This window comes from Diplotaxodon limnothrissa, linkage group LG10 (genome assembly GCF_057381915.1).
Source record: "Diplotaxodon limnothrissa isolate DT_005_m linkage group LG10, D_limnothrissa_male_GT1.1, whole genome shotgun sequence".
NCBI lineage: Eukaryota > Metazoa > Chordata > Actinopteri > Cichliformes > Cichlidae > Diplotaxodon > Diplotaxodon limnothrissa.
In genome coordinates, this window is record NC_140605.1 from 8,742,720 (window position 1) to 8,767,402 (window position 24,683).

Below are 24,683 nucleotides of genomic sequence, written 5' to 3' on the forward strand. Positions count from 1 at the left end.
CGTAATGCCCGGCGGAGGGCGGCATTTAACCACAAGGGGGGGGAAAAAAAAGTAAAGGCCCCAGGGCTGAAAAAGAAAGTGGGAGGTGATGTGAACCAAACATTTACTCACGCCTGGACTTTTCATATTTCGGCCAGAGGAGCGCGTGGATTCGGGTTTACGCGCAGTGGTTACTGCTGTCCTGGATGCTTCAGACTGATACAAGAGCCCGAACCTACTACAGCCTTAATTTTGAACCTATCGCACATAATAGCTGCAGTCCCAGCTGTAGGAGCTTGAACTAAGCAGGTAGAGGTGCAGCATAGGGGCGGCTGTTTTGTGTAGCTACAGTGCCGGTGGAGAGATGGAGCGGTGGAAAGGCAGAGTGGCCCTGGTGACCGGCGCCTCGGTGGGAATCGGAGCCGCTGTAGCCCGGGCACTGGTCCAGCAAGGCATGAGGGTTGTTGGTTGTGCCAGGAATGTCGACAAAATAGAGGTGGGTGATTTTAATGAAAAATATCAATTAATGTTGTGAAACAAGTCTGTTCGACTCAAAGGAGAAGCTAGCTCTGTTTAAAGCAACAACAAAGTAGCTACAGCTAGCTAACATCAATTTCAGCTAAAAACCTTTAGCCCCAGTATCACAGCCAGTTAAATCGATATTATTTATTTGGTCAATTTAAACACACGGTTTTATAACAGATTGTGCCGAAATTCAAATTAAAAAGGTCAAACGGTCGTAAGAGGTGTAAATAATAGCTAAATTCCGACTAGCTAATGTTGCCAATTTTCCATATTACTGCTGGGACATTGTTGTACTTTGGACTTCCACTCAGAGAAAGTACCACCCATTAAATCAGAAGGCAGTGATGCTCCTGTACCTGCACCCCCACCCACCACATAGCCAGCCACACCCCTAATTCATTACGTTTTCTATTATTCGTTTCCCTTTCTCTTGGTTAATCTTCCCCAGCGACGTCAGTCAGAAGCTTTATTGCATTTAAGTAAGATATACTAGTTAACTGACTATTGTGTGGGACAGAGCCCACAGCAAGAAAAGCACGGATTCAAAAACAAACAAACAAACAAATGACCCATATTTTCTTCTTACATAGCCAGAAATAGATTTTTACAATCTTATTAACCGCCTGATACATTCAAAGTCCCAAATGTTATTAAACGTTAATTTTACATAGATTACATAGATAACAGTGTAATAAGCCTAATGTAATAAGCATTTTTCAGTCAAACATGAATAACAAGTAAATCAAAACATATAAACCACCAGCTTTACACCCCTCAAGTTGTTGTAAAATGTGTGTGCAAGTATTATCTATACTTGTTTAGTTCATTTTAATTTAGCTCATTAGATTATGTTAAACAATATAATAATCAAAACGCATGGAAAATGACAATGTTATTAAAAAATAAATTCTGGAGAAGTTCCACTGAAACTTTTGTTTTGGTCCGTCTGGATGCACACACATTTTGCTTAATTACTGGTATCACAGAGGGCTTACATAAACCCCACTATGATAGTAAAAGACTCATCCAGTTACTATTTAAGTCCCCCTCTCATAACTGAATGTAATTAGTGTTGTGAGTGATTATGTTTGAACTGACATTAACTCTTTGAACTGTGGATTTGATTCAAAAAATATTTCAGTGGTTGACAGAGGAACAGGCAGAAACTCTTTATAGTACTGGAGTAACACCCACGCTTCCCCAGAGGTAGGTGTTATAGGCCCTGTCCCACTAACTCTTGCTTAACTGTAAGGCGGTGCACCCTGCTTAACCTGTTGGCCAATTATTAAGCTTCACATCTTGTCAGCCCAGAGATTCCAGTGCTGTGTTGCAGAACGCCTACTGCATTCACACATCGCCACCTTTGAGACAGCCAATGTGTTGTATTTGTTAACTCTGTCATATGTGTATATAAAAGGTGTTGTACTGTATGTATCCTTTAAGTATGTCAGTATTTGGATTCTTAACATTTTCTTTCCTTCTCATGCTTTAACATCAGTCAATTCCATTAAATTAAATATTCCTATGCAACATTCCTTTCATCCATTGATGAAAATGAATTAAACTGAATGACTTTTAATGCAACTTTCAAAGATGAGAACATTTCTGGCCTTCTCGGTAGCTTCTAACAGCACATTGTGAAGAACTTGGTTTAAAGTTTCAGTGAAAACTTAAAGATGTGACAGTTGCGCTCACTCATCAGTAACTCAGTGCTTGTCTTCTGCTCCCAGCGTCAAAATGTTATTAATCACTGATGTTAACCATCAATTTAACTGATGCTTCCAGCACAACCAAGGTTCAAACATGTAAGAACAACTTAAACCGGTACCGATGCGGGCTTAGGTAGTATTTTTTGCAAGTTTAGGTTAGCCAGCTAGCTGCTACGTTGAATATCAAGTAATTTCTCCACTTTAGTACATAAACAACCAAGTGGCATTTTAGCCATCAGGGTGAAAGCTACAGTCAGCATCACTGGAACTTGTTTGTTTTTTGCAATCACATCCAAGGTTGAGCTCTCAATGTGCTGGCTAATGCTAGCTTGCCCGGTGTAGATCTTAGCTATCCAACATGAATCAGGTTGTCATAATTATACTTAATTGCTGGTCTCTTTATACAGCATACAGTACATGAAATCATGTGTTATAGTGATATATGACAGTGTTATGTGTTTCTCATTGCTGTTTTATGCTAATGCTAGCTCACACATGGTGTGAGCACGAGCTGCATGCAAACACGAGCAACTGAATAATGATTGGATGTCATTTAAGAGCTGGTGCTGGGATTGATAACAATGATTGAGTTCCTTTAAACAAAGAGATAAGAGATAAGAATGTGCCTTTTTTTAAATAACCAGCAGTTTCTGCATCTCCACAGTTTGCATTAACAGTTTGCATTTCACTAACCTTTACAGGATTATTGTCGCAACATGGGTATTAGGAACTCCAAATGCCGTGTTGTTGTGAAAGCGTGAATTACAAGGAGACAAGTTGGTGTTTTCGGTCTTTTTTCATTGTTTGTGTTTGTGACTCCAAATTGCCCATAGGTGTGATTGTGAATGGTTGTCTTTCTCTTTGTGTTAACCCTGTGACAGCCCAGAGACCTGTCCAGGGTGTACACTGCCTCTCGCCCTATGGTGGCTGGGATAGGCCAACCCCCCCCCCCCCCCCCCCCCCCTAAATTGATTTGCATTGCTTTTAAGTTACTTTTTTTTAAACTGCAGTTATTGCACAAAAATATCAGCTGATTCTGAGGGGGTCAGGTAGTAGGCACTCATTGGTTTGTCCACTAAGTGACCAAGCATTGAAGCACTTTTTTGTGATTTTATAGTACATAGATACAAGCTTCAGCTAATAGTTGTGTTTATGAGGGTGTGAAGAATGAAAGGTTTCTGTCAGATTAAGGCAGAACCATCACTCGTACAAGACTTTAGAGTGTGTGTGTGAGTTGCAGGACAAAGACAGTATTGTACTCTCCCTGCTGTGTAAACTGGGCTCTTGCTGTAGAGCTGGTATGCTGCTAGTGGGAAATGCAATGTATCACAAAGCAATTGTTCTTGAAGTCACTTCAGTTTTTTATTCCTTTTACTCTGGGAAATAATGTTGCTGTAGTTAGTGTTTTTAACAGCTGCGTTATCCCTCGTGTTAGATGAGCTAAAACAATGAGTAAAGTGAGAAGATTTTTTTGTTTTCTGGGTAAAGAAAACTCTGAGAAAGTGGAGTGGAGAGTAGTGGCAGCACTATTGGTTTGTTGTCTGTGAAACTATAGTGTAGGCAGTAGGGGAGCTGCAAGCTGGAGGGAGACATGTGGTCACCATGGGCTTTTGTGCAGGAATGGAGACAGCATCCAAGTAGAGGAAACACGGCTTCTCATTTATTCCTTTGAAATCTTGTAAGACCAGTGGGAGAAGCTTTTATTTTGTTGGAAGAAGGCTCTTGTAAAACGTGTCCATGTGTTTTTTGAAGATGCTAAACATTTAGAAATGGCGTTCTTGCAATCTTAACGTATGCCAAGAAAAGCACGATGCACACATCATGCAGGCACTGCATCATAGTAGCGTAAAAGAAGGGGGTAAGGAGGGGCACAACCAAGCAGAATTGTTTTAGAATGGTTTAGTTTGGCCTAAGATCTGACACCAAAGAAGAAGAGCACACTTGCTGATTTGTTCATCTTAAGACCTCTGAGTCACTCAGGCCTGCACAGCTCGTATATGCATGTTGTTTCTGCTTACACGGTATATTAGGAGGCAGTAATAAACACACATTCATAAGAGAATGAACGTGGTTGCTATTCATCACAACGTGAAGAAACAGTCATGGAAAATCTGAATATGATAGTGTGCCGATCACAGAAAGTTGATTCTGTCCATGTGGATGTTGTGTTTTCAATAATGTTTCTCCCACTGAAAACAACATCCAGAAGTACAGAATCAAATTTGTCGGATTTCTTTACCTAGACAAATTGAGTATGCATCAAGATACTCTACTATACAGAGTTTTATTTTATTAGGTGACTTTATATTTATTAGTTAAACTTAGTTTTGTAAGTTAAATGTTTTGGTAACTTTTGGAGCATGCTAGCTGCAAGTATATGAAAGTGATGTGACTTGCTGTGTGGTAATTGTAGTAAAGTCAGTCTCAGAAGTCTCTGTTTTAATCTCAGTGGGTAAAATGTTTGTGATAGATTTGTCTGTTAATTAACACTAATTACCAGGTAACCGTGTCTGTGTCTGTTTCCCCATACACTGTTAACGTGACTTCTTAACCAAAAACTTTTCACTTGGCATCCAATTTTCTCATAAATCAGTCTACTTACGGACCCATAGTGTGCCCAGAATGCAATCCTAGAAACCAGTAAATGACTTCATGATAGTAATGTCTGCCTCTTACATAGTCATTGGTCTTAATCCACACTAATTCCAGAAAGAACATTTGTCTGGTCTCTCAGACTGCTAGCTTACTTGTGTTTCCTGTCCTATTAAAAAAGTGGAATGGGAGACAGAGCCTTCAGATTTAAGCCCCTCTTCTGTGGAACCAGCTCCCAGTTTGGATTCAGGAGACAGACACCCTCTCTAAAAAAAATCTTGTCCTGTCTACCCTTAAAGTTTTCCTTTTTGACAAAGCATATATTTAGCACTGAATCAGGTGACCCTGAATCTTCCCTTAGTTATGCGACAGTAGGCCTTCCCATGAGGCAAGTGTTTTTTCTTCACTTACCTAATTTGCATTTAATCATTAGTTGTCATTAAAATACTGACTCTTGTAACTTGTGGCCCATCTCCCTCCCCTCACTCCCAAGCAGTCATGGCAGATGGCTGCCCCTTCCTGGGCCTGGTTCTGTCTGAGGTTTTTTCCTGTTAAAAGGGAGCTTTTCCTTGCCACTGTCACCAAATGCTTGCTTATAAGGGGTTCTTTGATTATAGGTTTCCTCTGTATTATATTAGTCTTTAACTTGCAATATAAACTGCCTTGTAGCGACTGTTGCTGTGATTTTGCACTATATAAATGAATTGAGTTGAATTGAATTCTTTATTTATATATACAAATATATATTTGTCTGTACACAGGTCCATTTGAAGCAGATGAAATCAAACCCAGACATCCAGCCTGCTTTTGAAGCGTTGGACAAGTGAAGCGCATGTCAAAAATCAAAGCTTTGGCAGCTGCAGTTTTAGATCAGATAAATTTAGCAAACATCATTTGCGGCTTCTAGTGCTGAACAGACTGATGGAGGGTTTTGTTTGCAATAGATGCCACAGGGATTCTGCCTAAAGTATGCCCAAAGGAGATAATCTAAGATGAAAAAAAAATCAGCTCAGCAAAAGAAAACATTCTGGGATTAGAATACTGAGAATATGAAATACGAAAGGCAGATTATGTGTATTTCCTCATCGAGACTGTCAGTGGCGATAATAGCCCTTGAATAAAGTGCTTTTTATTCATTTTTTAAGACTTCGTCCCTGTGATCCAGCTCACTTTATTCAATGGGCTAATAACAAACAGACGTCTGACTCACCGCTTGTTGCACACAGTAGCCTCTGGCACGGGCATCTTTTACGTGCGTGAGTAAATCCTAATTTAAAACTCAAAGCTCTTGGCGGGTGAGCCTGAAGTTTAATTTCAGGCACTGGCTGACCTGCTTCAGCATCATGCTTATTCTGAAGGAGGTAAAAGGTGCTCAGTCATGCTTCTAAAGCTGAGGTGGCACAGTAATAAAGCAATCTACGTCTCTGTCTGCAAATCTGAAGCTGTCTTGACCACCTCCTCTAGGTCGTGTCTGAGCAAACTGTGCTGTTGTTTCACAGTGAATAGATTTTATTGCAGAAAGGATTTGAAGTGGGTCAGGTCAAACAGCTTTACCTATTTGTCTAAAATCTTCTGCCTCACTTTGCATTTTGGCCCTGTTTTAGTACAAATTCTTTCTTTCTTTTAGAACAAACCACATAGTTAAATAGCTGTTTAAACATTTTCTCCAAAGCTCCCATTTGTAGCAGTATAGTACTAATATATTTGCTGCTATCTCTCCTTCCACATATCCTTTTTTCCCCCCTCATATCAAATTTCTCTTGAGCTCATCAGGTTACCTCACAGCTCCTTCGGCTTGCTTTTGTCTTACCCATGCAGAAAGCCTTTCCACTGACTGCACGCTTTCCACTTGAGCTGTGAGCTGACAGAGACGTATACCTAATTAATAAACTGTGTTTCCATGGATTCAGTCCCCAGCCCCTATCCCTCCTGAGAGGAGCAACATTGACATAGGCACAAAAATAAGAGCATTTTCTCAAATAGGAAAGCAGCAGTCCAAACTGCATGTAGATGCAGATTTCTGACACTGATACAAATTCAATTTCTACTCTCTTACTGTAGTCAGAAGTAATCATTTGTTTGAAACTTAATTTTCACTTATTGCATACTGGCAGGCTCTGTGAGAGGAAAGCAAGATACATTTATAACTCTAATACATTATTAAAGCATTACTGAAACACAAGCAGTATTCCTGCATTTTTTAATTAAAAGCAACCTTCTTTTCACTGCTCTGTATAGATTTTTGAAAGCTCTAAATGGTCTTAATTGCTTCACCATTAGTTGGATATGAAGAAGTTAGAAGTCTGATAGATTGAGGCAGCTCAGTGACCCCTACGGGCCTTTCTCCCTGCACCACCGCTGTGCTGTCCTGTCTGTGCTTATCATCCTTCCAGGTGTGAAGTTTAATGGCACTGACATTCTCTCCCCGGGTTTCCTGCTGTGATAGGTGGAGCTCTTCCTGTCCTATCCTGTTCTGTACTGTCAAAGACTTGCTGGAATCCAGTTTTCTTCCTTTTTGCATGTATGATATGTGAAATTGTGTGCGGCAAAACGTGAAGTGCAGAAGGACTGAAATGTCTTGAACACTGTAGCAGCAGGTCAGGATCTTTGAATAGAGGAGTTTTATGGTGCTATGTACTCCAAATCAGCGACGAGTTCACCAAGTTCCAGCCTTTTTTTGAGGCTGTGGGGTGGGGGTGGGGTGAAGGAATGCAAATTGGATTGTTCTCACTTCATCAGCAGCCAAACTGGATTTGTAATTGGGTGTTTGTCTGATATTGGAGACGTTTTATGGCTACTCTAGACTCACATGTTAAATAGGCCAGGCTGGCCCACTTTGAAAGTTTTCGTGTTGGATCAACTCTCCAGTGTGTGTGTGTGTGGGGGGGGGTGTTGGGGGGGGGGTGTTTTGTTTTTTGTTGTCTCCTCCGGACTCAGGTCATCAACAAACTTTGCATGCGTAGTGATGTGGTTCATAGCCAGCATCAGGGTGGCAGTGAGCGCAAAGTTGCCGTAACGACAGCCACAATCAGGTGCACAAACAACCCATCACATGAGCTGTTAAACCAATGTGATGCATGGAAGCTTCACCCCCTCAGCATGTTTCAACTACAAACAGAACTGGAGAGCCATTTTTTAAAAATCATATGATGACCTTGTGAACGTAAGAATAAAGGCTGGATTTTGTAGTTATTTGTTATTGACACATAGTTGAAAAGTTTCCCCATCAAACTGTTTTCAGAGGCTAAAAGACATGCGTCTACCTTCACTTGGGCATTATCACTTGGTTTTTCCAAAGTAAAATGTAACCACACTGGTTGCACCAGTTTGTTACACAACACCTGGCTGCCTGCAGCACCTTTAGCATGTCAGAGTTCTAAAAGCATTTCTTTGGAGCCAGTTACATATACCTGGTCATGCACACGTAATCATTGATTTTAGATTTGCATGCTAGTGTGTTTGAAATCAAAGTCAGTGTGCACACTGTGTGCCCACTGTGACATTTTTGTCAAAGCGCTGGGAGGCATTTTCGCCTTCTTCTTGATCCCTCGTTGCTGGGAACTCCCCAGCGTGTTGGTGACTTACTAAGAAAGGCTGTAATTATTTTCCGTATCTCCTTGTCTTGATTAGAGTGTTCCATGAGAAAAGCACTATAAAACCACTCTGTTCAACCTTTAGACCTTTTAGTGGCAGCATGAACACAAGATAATTGCACAACCGTCCTTCCTACCCTACTGCAATCCTATTATACAGCTTACTTTCACCCTTGACCCCGCAGTCAAACTGTGAATGACACTTGAGTGCATTTTCATGTCACAGAATGATAGTTGAGCTGTAGAGTGTATGACACAGCTTAGCAAACTCAAGTGTCTTAGCCCGATCTGTGGCTACAAGTTTTTTTAAATTATTTTTTAACATATCCAAATGTTATTTTGGTTCTCTGTTTTGTGATTGCCCTGACTTTTCATTGAAGCTTGCACTTGCCATCTTGTGCTTGTATTCTTCTGCCTTCCTGTAAAGCATACTGAAAACTGAGTGTGTTTTGATAAGCTTTATGCAGCCTGCTTCAGGATGCATTTTCTCTTTCTCCCTCCTTCTGTTTCACTTTCTGCCTGCCAACACGCTCTCCCTCCCTCCTCCTGAACACTTTTTGTAATCACTGGACAACAGCCCCTGTAATGAGGATGAAAATGCATCGTGACAGGCTAAATTGTTTTGTGTGTCACCCAGGTACTTAAAAGACTGGACAGGAAGGATGAAGAGGGGAGGGATCACTGACTGAATTATGGCTGCATTACATCTTTTGATTTAGTTTTTTTTTTAGCCACCTACCAGATGAGCCACAGTGCCCTATAACACAGTCCCTCCCTTTTTTTCCTTTTTTTTTTTTTTACAAGAGAACTGAGTCAGCCTGAGACTAATCTAATTTTTCAGCTCTCTCAGCTCATGGCTGCTGCCTTGTGCTATTGATCTGGCTCACCACTTATAGCTTCTCTGCCTTCAGCACATTGGCATCTTTATTTTTATCTCTTCTAAGCTGCTTTGCTGGTGTGTTTTACACCAGTTCCACATGAGTGAGTGAGTGATTGATAAACGTGGTGTGGAACAATGATGGCCCTTCCTTGCTTTGACGACCAGCCTCCTGCAGGGCGTACAGGCCACGAATGTGACTATTACATGTACATGAGACTGCTGCAGGGCACTTTGTAAATACATCAAAGTCAAAGTCAAAGTCAACTTTATTTGTCGATTCTTCCACATGTACAGGACATACGGAGAATAGAAATTGCGTTACTCTTCAATCCCTAGATAAATAGCAAATGAACATTTAAATATATTTAAATATAAAAGTGATTTAAAAAATGCAAGTAAGTACATTACTCTAATAGTCTGTTATATCATATTTTGTTGTTTGAATTTCATTCACCTCCTGTGTTATCAGTTACTTTACTACTATTTGATAGGCTTTTACAAGACAGTCTAGTCTCAACAGCAATTTTCTTGGCTGACTTAGATTTCCCCAAAGCATGACAGGCTGGTAAAGATTCTTTTTTTTATGTCCAGTTTACTTTCCTACTTTTCTTCTCTGCAAATTGATATTTTCATATAAACCCAATTACAAAAAAGTCTCATACCGAGACTTCTTTCCTCATACCGAGGCTGCTGGCTTGTGGCTGGCTCTGATGTCCATGTTCAGCTCGGTGAAGATGATTTAGGTATCGGATTAGATTTGTTATTACAAACGTTTTTGTGGTGGTCCCCCCACGGTTTACTTTCCCAAACCTGGTGTCTTCACTCAAGTGAAGAGCTTCCACACTAACAACAAGTTGGTGCATGGCTGTGACCGTGCAAGTGATTATTTGCCTGTGCTGCTGTGTGTGTATATGTTGTGCATGCCTGAAACATACACTCATAATTAAACATCTATGAGATTGACCAGCTAAGTCAGTCCCTGACCAGTTGGTTGGTAGATCTCTTGTAAAAGCGTTTACATTTTGTCAATCTTGTCCAAAGAAACATACCATCCATCCAAGGTGTCCCCCAGGACACCTTGGGGGCAAGGTGTCCTGGGGGACACTGTGTTTTGCTATTTAACATCACTGCTAGTTGTCATTGTCTTAGGGCTTTTCTAGCCTGTATCTTTAACCTCCTAAGACCTGAACTCTTCCACAACATGCATTTTTAATTTCTCTTTATATTTGGGCATATTGGGGCCCAATGAATGTAAAAACAAAGAATTACCAGATTTTTTCTTTTTTACCTTATTTTTGTTTTTAAGAAAAATAAGAGCCACATATGAGGATATTCGTTTCAAATTCTGATAGAACAGTGGCAGTATAATGTCCTCGTAAGTGGATATCAGGCCCATGTAGAGCAAAATTGAGTATTTTAGTCTAAATAACCCAAAATGTGATGTCCACATATGTGGACGCCAGGTCCTAGGAGGTTAAAGTTCTGTTTCACAATACGCCAAAACATATTTCATTGGTTTAGTTTGGATGGTGATGAATGAATCTTGGATTTTCCAACTATGCTGCTGTTGTGTTTTCAGACCTGGCTGCTTATCTGCAGGACAGCATGCTCTATTGCTGTGGCCTTTATGAGGTCTGGTACTAACTACAGTGGTGCATCTGGTGCCAGAACACACCTACATACACAAACACACAGAGATTCACAGCCTGAGACTTCCTGTCGTTGGACCGAGATCACACCCGGTTTGTTCTGCTGCTCCCGCTTCAGCCACAGTAACACAACTAATTCCCCCTCTCTAACAAAAGACTGGCCCTGCTTCCCCTTTACGTTAAACTCCACAGAGCCTCTCCAGCAGGCTCTCTGCCTGCTCATTCGTGCCTGAGGGCCAGTCTCTAAACGGACTCAGGCAAGTGTGAAGTAAAGAGGGCTGGTCTAAAGGCAGCTCAGATAATTGACTTATTGTAGTGAAACAGACCGCACTTCACAGCTTACCACAGGTAATGTGCATAAAGGGAGCGGTTCACCTGTCTACAGCACGAGCAAAAGAGTTGCTTGTAGTGTTTTCAGCGGTTTAGCATTTTAACAGCTTTGTTTGGGTAATGCCTTCTTTCTGGATAATCCAAGTTAAACGGCTTAAAGGACGAGCAGGGAAATCTGCACGCTGCGACATGTAAGATGGGGGGCATTCTCTCTATTATACATTTTAGAGAAAAACATCAAAATGATTCCTCAATCCAATATTGTCCTGATTATAAAAACAGGCTTTAACAAGTTCTCTAAAGGGGTGGCTGCAGAGGAATCATGTTCAGACTGTACTGTAGATCAGGTGCCACAATATAGTCATATAGACATTGTAGATAAAACAGTATGTGCTACGTTTGGTGAGTGACAGCCAGCTCTGTTCTGCTGTTTTTAATCATTTATATTCTTACTACATCCTGCTGTGCCCTGATGTAGGTGCCTAACGTAACAACAGCTCATCACGTGTCATTTCTGTGACACGTTTGATCACATAAGGTTTTGTGAACTTTGAACTATGAGAAGATGTGTGTTTTATCTTTACAACATGCTCTGCTTGTAAAATGGGGTTCATTTGCAGGGGAAGGGAGGGACACGGAAGTGTGATTAGGTCTTTATTGGCTAATGATGTGTTTTGGGCAGGTAAACTCTCTTCTGAGTGTCGGGAGCGTTTGAATAAATCATCACTCTCTCAACATGTTGTGTGGCCGCTTGGCATTTTGGGTCTCTTATCTTTTCTCTGGTGCACAAGTTGGCATCTCTGCCAAGGCTATGATGGATTGCTTCTTGTATGCCTGGCCAGCAGTACAAAGGGACTTACCTGTAAATAATCCCTTTTTGTTTTCTTATGTGGGATTGAGACCAAAACCAACATTTACTGTTGATTGTTCACATCAGTGAGTTCCTGTCATGGATACTACAATTGCTAACCAAGCTAGCTAGGATGGTTAGAGAAAGAGTACACCCTGGACAGGTTTCCAGTCTGTATTATAGTGTATGTCATTTAGCACTTATTAGTAGATACCTACTATACCTGTATGATAAACCTGTAACAGTTTATCAAGGTATCTTTCTAACCAAGCCAGCTAGCGTTGGTTAATAACTTGGCACTCCACCCTCTTGTTCAAATATGGTAATTCCTGGCTTCTGTGAGGTGACTCGCAGTGTTTGTCGTTTATATGCAGTCTATGACAAATTCTAACACCAGTGCAGTTTGAAACATTTTATCCTTGACATTATAGTGCTGTGCATCATTTTGGTGTTCCACCTGCCCCCCACACCCCTGCTGCCTCTGTCTTACTGGCACCCAGAGCAAGGCATCAGGTGACTGGCACAGCTGTGCCTAGCAGGGGGATCTGTGTCAGTTTGTATCGTACGCCGATAGTGGTGGACGGCCAGCTGACCTGGTTAGAGTGCAGCCTGCTCGACCTGTAGCGAGCTCAGCCTGTCCGTATCAGTGCAAAGCTGGCGTCTTCTTATGAGGGGTCATGGTTATGATTTTGGTCAAATGCGGAATTTCGGTTAATATGCTTTTTATAATTGAGTGGGGGAATCATTGGGTGGTTTGACTGACAGACTATCTAGTTTTTTGGTGCTGTGCTGTGTGTTCTCCACGCTCTCCTGAGTGGGTGGGTTGTTTGATGTAATCTTAATCGTGGTCTTGAAAGTTAATCAGTTGGTCATTAACAGCACTTGACATTTTGTAGTGATTATTCTTTAACAAATATATCAGTGCAGTCAAACTGGGTGTGATTTATCTTTTTCAGAAGCTGGCAGCAGAATGTCAGAGTGCGGGCTACAGCGGCACGCTGATCCCTTACAAATGTGACCTGTCCAATGAAGAGGAGATCTTGTCCATGTTCTCAGCAATCAAGACACTGCACAAGGGCGTTGACGTATGCATCAACAATGCTGGACTGGCCCACAATGAGCCTTTGCTCAGTGGCAGGACAGAGGGCTGGAGGAACATGATCGATGTGAGTTGGATCGCTGACAATAATATTAACGCAAAAAAGGGAAGGTTAGAGCTTCCTCTTATGTGATATTGATTACTACTATTAAACAGTGAAGCAGAAGGAGGAGGTTGCTCACTATGAGTCCAAGTCTTGTTTTTGTGTTGTTCAGTGAGTAAAAGCACACATACACACTGCTCCCTCCCCTCACAAAGGCCGCTTCATTGGCTCTGGGGAGAGACTCTGGCACAGCAGAGGCCTGCTAATGAAAGCCAGCACTATGTCTCTTGTTGAGACTTTTGATTCATTGAGCTCTTGACCACTGGAGACCCCCCTGCACCCAAATCTCTGTCTCCAGAGTCCAGCATTTCTGGCTCTTGCTCATCTGTTGTCATGGCAGCCCACTTGAACGTGTACAGCAGTGTATTTTTAGCCTGTATTTAATCTGCACACTGACCTTGTTTGGTCACCTCCCCCTATCTTGCTTGCACACTCGTGGTAACCTGCTCTCTCTCAATGTCACTACGGAAGCAGTTTGGAGGCTACAAGCTGGACAGGAGCAGCAGGTTCAGATGGTTTAACACACTGACCCAGTGAACAGCTTTCATCATTGGAAATTCTTTACAATAAAGTACAAGCAAATCTCACAAATGATTCTCATTTTCTGTCTTTTTTTTTTCTTTTCTTTTTTTAAGTTGTAGCTGAATGGTTCATACACCGATGTGTGAATACATGCATACTGTAGGTTATTTTAAAGTTAAAGAAATGTGCTGTGTTCACCTCTGCTGCAGGTGAATGTCTTAGCCTTGTCCATCTGCACCCGTGAGGCGTACAAATCAATGAAGGAGAGGAATGTGGATGATGGCCACATTATCAATATTAATAGGTAAGCTATACAAGGAACATACAATTCTAGGAACAAAGCTATAGATTAATGTGAAAATACCTCAGCCAGTTTGTTCTGGGTGATTTTAATCCTGCAGGCATTAAGTAAAGCCAATTTTAAGCCCCATCTGGCACATTTTGGATGTAGAGCAATGCAAAGAACACCCACATGTTGAACTGAAAACTGTTTATAGATTTGTTATATTAGCATTTATTTTTATCAATATAGGTTTTCTTAGAATTGCCTTAATTAAAAATGGGAATTTAAACTTTGACACAAATGTTGTTTAGAGCTATAGCTCTGTGAGTGTTTTAAGGCTATAGAGATATCCGATATTAAGTGATACAGAGTTTGAAATCTAATAATGCACTGGTTAAGTCATTTAAAAGAACACCACAGGAAATTCAGAGGATTGGCTACTTGGTGTTGAATCAGCGTTGAGCTACAAAAAGCAATTACCGGCTCATATATCTTTCTCGTCTTTCTCATTTTCTACAGTATGGGTGGGCACCGAGTGGTGCCAAGTGCCGATGAGCACTTCTACTGTGCCACTAAATATGCTGTGACTGCTCTGACTGAGGGAATACGGCAAGAGCTTCGAGAGGCAAACACCCACATCAGAGCCACAGTGAGTTAGTCGTTGCATTATAGTGCAAAGGTTTGTCTTTAGCTTAGTGAAACATGGGATCACATAAAATCCAACAGTGTGAAGAGGACTCCGAGCAGACAACACAGACGTAGTCCAGCATAAAGTGGGAGTGTTAAGCCTAAAAAGCCTTTAAAAAATCTGATACTGTGTTGAATTCAGTTTGGATGAGTCTGTAATGTTTGTTAATAATAATGGATTGCATTTATATAGCGCTTTTCGAGACCCTCTTCCCCTATTCATTCACACACTGGTGGAGGCAAGCTACAGTTGTAGCCACAGCGGCCTTGGGGCAGACTGACAGAAGCGAGGCTGCCATATCACACCATCGGCCCCTCTGGCCATCACCAGTTGGCGGTAGGTGAAGTGTCTTGCCCAAGGACACAATGACCGAGACTGGCTAAGCCGGGGCTCAAACCGGCAACCTTCCGATTACAAGACAAACTGCCAACTCCTGAGCTACGATCGCTCGCTGTTAAATGTACTCCCATGGAAACACTGAGGATGACGATGATGATGGGCTCGCTAGCCCACTTTCTCGTTAGTCTGCAAAATCGGGACGATTCCAGTCACAAATGCCTGGAAATGCTTGTAAAAATAAACTGCACAGTATGTTGAAGGTGTAACAATCATAATTTTGTTTTGTCTTCACTTCTATAAAATGCGTTTGAAAGCATGTTTTGAAGTTCAATCAGATACTTGATTTGACCCTGCTGTTCATTTTTAACTCACACACGTGTGTTTAATTATAAAGAGTCGTATTTATTGTATATGTGGTATCTTTAAAAGTTTTCATTTTGACGTCTTCATATTTGTAGACACCATGACCCTGTATGTAAAGAGCACATTTGTCATTCATTTTCCTGCCCTGCAGTGTATATCTCCTGGAATAGTGGAGACGGAGTTTGCCTTCCGACACCACAACAGCGATCCAGAAAAGGCAGCTTCAGTGTACGAGAGTATGAAAGTAAGGCTGTGCACATCACTGAAGTCAACAAATGTGAAATTATCGATCTGCTGTTGTGCTAATAAAACCTTTTCCCTCTGCTTTGCAGTGTTTGAAAGCAGAAGACATAGCCAGTGCAGTCACATTTGTCCTCAGTGCCCCTCCTCACGTCCAGGTATTTCTGTCTGTCTGGGACTGTTACAGTACTGACTTGTAGTTGAGTGGTAGCTGATTCCTGAGTGTTTTCTATCTTCAGATCGGAGATGTGCAGATGAGGCCAGTGGAGCAGGTGTCATAGCAGCAGAAGAGTGAGCTGCAGGAGGAGCAGACAGACAGCACCACGGTGACTCCTTAGCAGCCTCTGCTGTGCAAAGATTGTGGGGGGTGGGATGGTATTAAAAAATCAACTACAGCTGTGTCAGGTCTGCAGGGGCGGTGGTCAACAAAGGCAGAAGGCTTAAGGAAGCTGTGCAACAAAATGAAGGGCATGGACTTTGGAAAACACTACAAAAATACTACTGAGTGCAGCAAAGTGGCATGTGTGAATTGTTGGGCTCAGGGCTGAACTGAGCCAAATCCAGACTACAATAGGAACAAATAGAGAGAGTTGCTGCTGTGTTGTGTGGTCATCTGCTTGGCCATCACTTCAGAGGGAAGCGTATGCCATTGATTGCACGATTTTATTTCTTTTTCCATTTGTTTGTTTTTTTTGTAGTTTATATGACATATCTTTTTGAAATGAAATTGAAAATTGGTAATTGCTGTTTATAAGAGACAAGTTTTTTTCCATTTCATTTTTCTAATAAATATTTTAACTTTTGATTAGAGATAGATGTGGGCTCACATTAACTAAAAGCTAGACAAGGCTAAGTAAGTCATACCGACAGTAACCATAAGCAGTCTGTGCATCCTGCCACCCTTACTACCTTTATGTTTTCACAAACATATTTAACACATTCATTCCAAACACATTCATATTCAGCATATTCCATTCATAAGGAGAGAAACCCTTTGTATGTGAAGCATAGGGGCATCTCCCTTTTTTGCCTGTATAACTTCAGATGTTCTGCACTTTGTATTCATTTCTGAGGAGTTACAAGAAGGACACACTGGAAAATTCTGTAGTGGAGGAAACTAACTCTGTGCACGTGTATTACTAGAACCACGTACCCTTCTGTTGGAACTTTCTCATTAAATGAATAAATAAAAAGTCGCCCATAAGTAGTTATGTTTCTGTTTTCTGTAGACGTTGAAACTGCTTTTATTACACCTGACATATTGAATCATTTTTTGGTGTCCATTCACATATGAGTCTGCAATAATAAGCTGACAGTGGTTTAAGTTGATCACTAGAAAAATGTTACTATAAATACTGTAAATTTAAAATGACAGTACATTACAATGTAAGTATGGCTCATGTTTGAATTCATGTGGCCAAAAGATGGCACTGTTAGCAAAGTTTCCATAAACGAGGGCAGTGAAATGTGCGAAGTCTACTCCTTTGCCCTTTGGAGCTCTTTCACAAAGAAGTACACTGAAGATACACACAGTGACAGCTAATTCTAAACAACGTCTTTCCAGAAAAAAAAAAATCCTGTTGCATTAAATGCTCTGCATAGTAGATATGGATCACAATCATGTACATTCTTGTAACACGTGTTGGTTAAATTTGACCAGAAAATTGACAAAGATTGAAGACATAAATCTGTGATTAGTTAAAGCTTAACAGTAATCTGCCACTGTAGGTGGCCTGCAAAACACTGAGGCATCAGAAGTACGTCTCAGCAGGATGCTTTTCAGGTAGATCGAAGCTGGGGCTGATGACAGCGATGGGTGGATTTCCACCTGGTCCTCCCCTCTCATAGTACGGCATGTTTGACTTTTCATTCAGCGCATACGGTGTGAGGGACAGCTTTAATTTCTGCACGAGAAATGAAGTAAAATTATTTCCACACAGCTTGATTATATATGAACATGTGCGTGAGTACTACACTATATTGCTAAAAATATTTACTCGTCTGACTTCAGACATATTTGAACCGAGTGACATCCCATTCTTAATCCATAGGGTTTAATGTAAAGATATAACAGCTTCAACTCTTCTGGAAAGGCTTTCCACAAGGAATGTTTATGGGAATTTTTTGGCCATTTTTCCAGAAGCACATTTGTGAGGTCAGATGCTGATGATGGACGAGCAGGCCCAGCTGACAATCTCCGCTCTAGTTTTCAATTTCAATGCTGGGTCAGGGTCAGGACTCTGTGCAGGCCAGTCAAGTTCTCCCACACCAAACTCACTCATCCATGTCTTTATGGACCTTACTTTGTATATGCAGGCATGTTGGAACAGGAAGGGGCCATCCCTAAAATTGTGAGCATGAAATTGTCCAAAATGTCTTGGTATGCTGAAGCATTAAGAGTTCCTATCGCTGGAACTCAAGGGCCAAGCCCAACTCTTGAAAAGTACCCCACACAATTATCCACCAAACTGTATGCTTGGTGCTATGCAGTCAGACAAGTGGTGTTCTCCTGACTCTACTGAAAGTTGGTGACCTCTGTGAACTATGTGCTTCAGCGCATCCACTGACACCACTCTGTGAGTTTACACTGCCTACTACTTGTTGCTGTCGTTCCCAATTGCTTCCATTTTGTTGTAAGACCACTAACAGCTTTAAGACCGGACTCACTGCATGGGTGGCATCCTGTCACAGTACCACACTGGAATTCATGGTGCTCCTGAGAGTGATCCATTCTTTCACAAATGTTCGCAGAAGCAGCCTGCACACCTAGGCGTGTGATTGTATACACTTGTGGCCATGAAAGTGATTGGAAGACCTTAATTGAATGATTTGGATGGGTGAGTGAATACTTCTGGCAACATAGTGTCTATGCATATGATATGTACATCACCTCCATGATGGAGCCAGGCAGCACCCACAAAGTGTGAATGGCACCCAGAGGAATCCAGATGATGGAGGCCAAAGCAATGATCCAGCCGACCCCCTGACCCCAGGGAGGGAAGACGTACTCCCCATAGCGGGCAGGTTTGAATTGAATGATGGAGAAAATCAGGATGACCTGTATCAAGGAGCAAACAATTTAAGTTTGGATTTAAGTTTTAATTATTTCAGATGAAAATCTACATTATATTCATGTGAATAAAACAAATGCCTGTTAACATACAGTGATGAGCACAGGAGCAACTATAAGCCAACACAGTCTGAAGAAGATGTTTGCTTTGTGTCCATTCATCTCCTCCAGGTTGGCTGAAAGTCTTTTTACACCTGCAGATGGAGAAGTACTTTGGACCAACCTTTACTTGTCAATAAACATCTGTGCACATTTTATTTGCATGCTGGCAGATTAGAGACTCTAATCGCTGTTTAATTAGAGTGAAACTCGGATACTACACATGGCCATAAAATGTGTTAAGATACTGCCAAAAAAAAGTGCTACATCATTCTAAGTGTGCAATGAATGAAACACATGTCTCTCACCATAAATCCAACAGGTGGCCATGACCTCAAAGAATGCCAGAAACATGATGGATACTATGGCAGTGTAATGATCCATCAGCTGGAAAACATAGATTCCCACCTGGACAAAGGCATACTCTTTAGGACAGCAAGGAAGGGAAAATGAGCACCCTTCAATATCTTTTTTATTTGGTTCAAATTCAAGCAGGAAATACAGTTTGTACCTGCATGACACAAGGAATTCCAAAGAGGCAGGCTACGAAACAAACCGCAAGAACAAACAGTTCCTTTTTCTTGAAAATGTGAATCACGTCTTTGTAGAATTGATCCATGAGGCTGGTGACCATCACTTCAACCATTGCAAACTGCAGTGTGGGAGTGGGACATAAGAATTTCGTTATGAAACACTATGCAAACATGAATTCCCATCCTGAGGTTACCAGTAAAGTACCTCACTGTCCAGTCCGAGGCAAAGCAGCATAAAGAAGAACAACACTGCCCAGAGCTGAGCCACTGGCATGTTGGCAAAGGCTTGCGGGTAAACAACAAAAACTAGTCCTGGACCTGTACAATAAGACACGTAAGATGTCAGAGCAGCATTTATAACTGAACAAGCAATTCTTCTTAATAACAGATGACTGTGACTTTATAAAAATATTTCAATCAAATTTGTGTTACTGTAACATTATTGCAATATTATTGTAACATATTGTCCAGATCAATAATCTGTAAAGACAAGACAATCCTTCTTCAGCTCCAACCTTACTTTATGTCCCCATTCACCTACACTGCTCAAAATAAATAAATAATAAAAAAATAAAAAAATCAATGAACACTTTTTAATCAGAGTACAGAATCATAAAATGTGGTTAATTAAACTTCTGAGAGATTATATAAGAGTCAGAAGGGGTGTTAATCAGCTTCAGCTGCTTCGGTATAACTGAAATTAACAACAGATGCACTAGATGGGCAACAATGAGAAAACCCCCCAAAACAGGTTGGTGTTACAGTTGGAGGCCACTGAGGTTTTTCTACCTCCTTATATTTTCTCACTGATTTTTTTTCCCCCCATTTTCTATTTGGCTTGGGTCAGTGTCACTGCAGGTCGCATGAGGCAATGCCTGCACCCTACTGAGGTGTCTGCTGCAGGACGGCACATCAATGCGTACCATTTCCAGCAGGTTTGCTGTGTTAAATTCTGCCCTCTGTGGGTTGATAACTTTCCCTTCAACTGAACAATGTGGAATCTTTTCATTCCTAACACATTACCCAGTCCATATCAGTATCGATATCTAGCATAATTTCTTTTTTTTCCCATTGAGGTTGGATGTGTTTTCATAGTGTTCCTTTCATTTTTTTTGAGCAGTGTATTTTCTTATCACTTATTCCCATCTGACATTAGGCAAAGTGGAGGCTAGATCCTTTGAGAATAGACTCACTCACTAATTTAAAAAAAGAAATCACTCACAAACAGTCATCCCTTTTTTTTCTTACCATCCACAGCCAGATCACTGACAGGAATGCCCTGCAGGTATGACATATACCCAAAGGCAGAGAAAATGACAAACCCTGCCAGGATGCTGGTTATGGAGTTGATAATGGATATGCTCAGTGTGTCCCTGTGGGGAGACAAGACATCTTTTAAATCACTAACAAGAAATCACAGCTATTTTCAAGAACTGGCGGTCAAACATTTACTTCAAAATGTTGTTGTTGAAGTCATTGTAGCTGGACATTGCCATGAGCGAGCCAAAACCAATTCCAATGGAGTTAAAGATTTGAGCCGCAGCATTCACCCACACCTGAAACACACGCTAATCAGTACCAACACAGATTATCAGTAATAACACGACTCTCCCCGCTGCTAGAACAGTTAGGGTACTCCTCCAAAGCTACTACTCATTTCTTCTCTTGTTTCTTACCTCTACTGAGAGCAGCTCATCCCACACAGGCACAATGAAGAACTTTATCCCCTCTAATGCTCCAGGAAGCTGTGCATTATTGATCAGCAGGGCAATCAGAATAACATACGGGAACAGGGCAGTAAAGTACACCACCTGCACACAGAAAACGTATATATGGTATTAACTGTGGTCCAGTGCTCCACTTTCTTTCTTTCTTTCTTTTTCTTTTTTTGCTCAGGTCTCAGTTTCTCTCTCACCTTGCCTGTTGATTTCACCCCCTTAAAGATGCAAAAGTAAATGAGGATCCAGGCCAGAATGAGAATGAGGAAAAGATCCCACCGGAGCACTCCTGTATCCTCTACTCCACTAGTCTGCTCTAGCATCTTATATCTGAAAGGTGCCACAGTAAAAGAAATTAGAAAAACATTAATATTCTGAGTGCCCAAAGGCATGCCTTAAAGCTAAACACATGGGCCAGATTCAAAAACACTGTCTGTCCTGTTGTGAAAAAACATTCAATCCAATCAGATGTCAGGAAGTCATTAAAATAGACCTTTTGACATATCTGATTCAGTGTTTGCAGTTTCTTGCTTTTTAACCATACAAGTTAATTTGATATCCACTATAAGTATGTATCTTCAGAACAGTTTTTTATTTCTCTACAAAAGGTAAAGATGTGCATTCATGTGGAAAATTCTACATTCAGAGGTTAAACAATATGGGTTTGATTTTCATGCATGTGAATATTTTTCCTACTTGTACACTTTTATACTTTTATCTCACAAGTTACTTTCCTGTAGAATGAGCAATACTGCATAGTACAATTGAAACACACATTCACTTCAGTTCCATTCACTTAACATGGACTCATCAGATGAGAGGAGGCACTTGGCACCAGTGGGGGAAAAAAACTCCCGAACAAGGCTCAGGGAGGAGTGGCCATCTGCAACGACCGGTTGGGTTTGAGGGAAGGGAGACAGAACAGAAGAATCAGTGTAGAAGAGAGTCACAGTTTAACAATAAGTAATCATTAAATGAAGGATGGTGTATAAACACACAATGAGTGAGTGAAGAAGAAACATTTAGTGCACCATGGAAAGCCAATAGCAACCTAGGCGTATTGCAGCATAGGTAAGGGAGGGTGCAGGGTCACCTGATCCAGCCATAAGTATAAATTTTATCAATATGGAAAATTTTAAGCTTAATCTTAAAAGTAGAGCGGGTGTCTGTCTCCCAAATCCAAACTGGGAGCTGGTTCCACAGAAGAGGGGCCTGAAAGCTGAAGGCTCTGCTTCACATTCTACTTTTGAATACTCCAATGCACATATGCAAATACTTTTAAATAAATAGGAACCACAAGTAAATTAGCCGTCTGAGAGCAAAGCGCACTTTTGCCTGATTATTCAAGACCTTGTATATTAGGAGACAGTTTTGAATTAAATTGCAGATTAAACTGTCATGACTGTGTGCTGTCAGGCAGGCTAGATTGGACCCAAACGCAGGACTCACGGAGGCAGAGGAGAACTTAAGATACTCGGTTTTGCACAGAAAACGAACTACACTGGGAAAACAAATAAACTAACAGGCAGGCAAACGAGAAAACGGAACACACAGTGAAAATGAGGGTGAGCAGCCGTTAACGACACAACAGAGAGCAAAGGAAAACACAGGGCTTATATACAAAGGGAGTAATCAGGGAATGGGAAACAGGAGGGAGACACAGCTGGGAGAGATTTGGGCTAAAGAAACAGGGGGCAAGTAAAACTGAACACACTGACATCAGACATGAACCTTCAAAGTAAAACAGGAAACAAGAAATAATTTACAAAGATGCAGACTTGACACTGAACTAAATCTAGAATAATAATCAAAATAGAACCAGAACATGAATCATAATACAGAAATATACCAAAATATAAGAAACTGAAAAAGCTGTGTCAAAATGATCCAGATCCGTGACATAAACAAGGAGCCAGTGAAGAGAAGCCAACACAGGAGAAATGTGTTCTCTGTTTCTAGCTCCTGTCAGCTGCAGGATTTTGGATCATAAATTTAATAAGTGGTTGACAAACACATGGAAATTAAAGGATTCAAGTAACTTGAACCCACATTCCTTTCCTACGCTTATCCATTAACTGGAGTGAAATGAGTTAATGAGTTTATAAGTAAATCTGAAAATGTGAGGTCTTAATCTGCTGTTTACTGCAAGATTTTCACTGTGAGTAAGTTCTTTCTGAGAATCTTTCCCTTGCTAAAACTAGAAAGTGAAACAGATCAAAGCCAATAAAGGTGACATGTGTCCTAAGATTTATCACACTTCAGTAAAATATTCTATCAGTTTGCTCATTTCTTATCTGTGACCTTCACTTCGATAGCTCTCACGTGACTCTGATAGGTTGTACATCCAGTTACAGTTGTTGTTGTATCAAGTTTTTTTTTTGTTTCACCTCTGACATAATCCCCAGAAGTTACCTTGTGTAACCAGTTCAGTCTTTTTAAAAATTACTTTAATTTTATAATGCTGCTCAAACTCAGTCATTATTTAGTTGGATTTAATAATCTGCAGAAATAGTGATCACATCCAATGAAACATACTTGAAGAACTCTTGGCTAGCTGTGGAGGAGTAGCTGCTGTTGGTAGCGTGATTGGTGCAGTTAGGTGTGTTCCAAGTATTGTTGCAGTTTTGCCATGGTAGTGGTGCCCGGAAGGAGCTGAAGAGGTAATAGAGAGCCCAGGTGATGACGACATTGTAGTAGGTACACATAATGAAGGAGATGGCCACCGATGCAATTCCCACTCCTGAGGTCAGATAAAACATGCATCAAAATAAATTTCTCCGCTATACATTTTTAACACTGGACACCAAAATTTAGTCAAAGCACCTTTTAACAGTGGGCAGACAGTAGCCAGAGCAAGTACAGGACCTCTCCTTGTGTACTGCCCCACAGTCAGCTCCATGTAAAGCAGAGGGATGCCCAACACCACCAGCATGAGCAGGTATGGCACCAGAAAGGCACCTGCCAAGAAGTAATAGTGAGTTAAGTACATTTTCAGAAAGAAGGCCAAGACTGTGGTAGTTTTATGACATCATTTAAACTTTAACTTTGGCACACATGAATTACTGTCAGGCAAAGTTTGACCCCATACAAATATTAACGATTCTGCAAAATTTGCAAGTATAAAGCCAGATTATAGTATGGGTTTATGAAGCGCCATGCCTCATTAAAAACAACAACAACAACAACAAAACAAAAGTCAAATTAAAAAAATAGTTTGAAATCGCACTCACTAACAACACAACACATACAGTCAACCATTTTTAGTCCTGTGTGTGCAGGGATTACAGAGGGCGGCACATTACCACAGTTCTGTTCGAAGATGTAACAAATGTTTGATTTCTCACCTCCTCCACTCCGGTAGCAAAGATAGGGGAACCTCCAGACATTACCCAGACCTACAGCACAGCCGATGCCGGCCAAAGTGAACTCTATCTGTCTGCTCCACGTTAGCCTGGTGGGCTCTTGATCTGTGTCTGCTCCTTGTGTCAACATTGTTGCTCGCCTGGGCCTAAACTCCAT

At 41.1% G+C, this 24,683-nt stretch overlaps 2 protein-coding genes across 3 annotated transcripts; one reads left to right on the top strand and one right to left on the bottom strand.

The window, feature by feature from the left end:
* Positions 1–146: 146 nt before the first annotated feature.
* dhrs11a (dehydrogenase/reductase 11a) lies at positions 147–16,303 on the top strand. Its single transcript, XM_085363384.1, has 7 exons — positions 147–475; positions 13,064–13,273; positions 14,041–14,135; positions 14,634–14,763; positions 15,656–15,748; positions 15,837–15,902; positions 15,984–16,303. The coding sequence occupies exons 1-7, from the start codon at positions 344–346 to the stop codon at positions 16,023–16,025; spliced, it is 768 nt and encodes a 255-aa protein (XP_085219510.1). The 5' UTR covers positions 147–343; the 3' UTR covers positions 16,026–16,303.
* A 1,192-nt stretch (positions 16,304–17,495) lies between these two features.
* LOC146623845 (sodium- and chloride-dependent GABA transporter ine) lies at positions 17,496–24,683 on the bottom strand. Of its 2 annotated transcripts, none has more exons than XM_085363382.1 (13): positions 24,509–24,683; positions 23,988–24,122; positions 23,700–23,904; positions 21,362–21,494; positions 21,123–21,257; positions 20,899–21,002; positions 20,695–20,819; positions 19,652–19,764; positions 19,425–19,565; positions 19,222–19,321; positions 18,908–19,008; positions 18,635–18,802; positions 17,496–17,648 (listed from the first exon to the last, which is right to left on the bottom strand). In XM_085363382.1, exons 1-13 carry the CDS (start codon positions 24,681–24,683, stop codon positions 17,496–17,498), a joined length of 1,788 nt encoding a protein of 595 aa, XP_085219508.1. The 2 variants fall into 2 exon arrangements, with proteins under 2 accessions (XP_085219508.1, XP_085219509.1); XM_085363383.1 differs by having other exon boundaries at positions 20,899–21,014; positions 24,509–24,656.

What these genes read in the sequence shown, in the direction of transcription:
- LOC146623845 (XM_085363382.1), bottom strand. Translation starts at nt 24,683, where the DNA reads ATGGAGTTTAGGCCCAGGCGAGCAACAATGTTGACACAAGGAGCAGAC. An exon ending in TGTCTGCCCACTGTTAAAAG is followed by an intron (nt 23,905 to 23,987) that starts GTGCTTTGACTA and finishes ATCTGACCTCAG; the next exon opens with GAGTGGGAATTGCATCGGTG. An exon ending in TGCCTGGCTCCATCATGGAG is followed by an intron (nt 17,649 to 18,634) that starts GTGATGTACATA and finishes TTTCTCGTGCAG; the next exon opens with AAATTAAAGCTGTCCCTCAC.
- dhrs11a (XM_085363384.1), top strand. Translation starts at nt 344, where the DNA reads ATGGAGCGGTGGAAAGGCAGAGTGGCCCTGGTGACCGGCGCCTCGGTG. An exon ending in GCTGGAGGAACATGATCGAT is followed by an intron (nt 13,274 to 14,040) that starts GTGAGTTGGATC and finishes CCTCTGCTGCAG; the next exon opens with GTGAATGTCTTAGCCTTGTC. An exon ending in CACATTATCAATATTAATAG is followed by an intron (nt 14,136 to 14,633) that starts GTAAGCTATACA and finishes CATTTTCTACAG; the next exon opens with TATGGGTGGGCACCGAGTGG.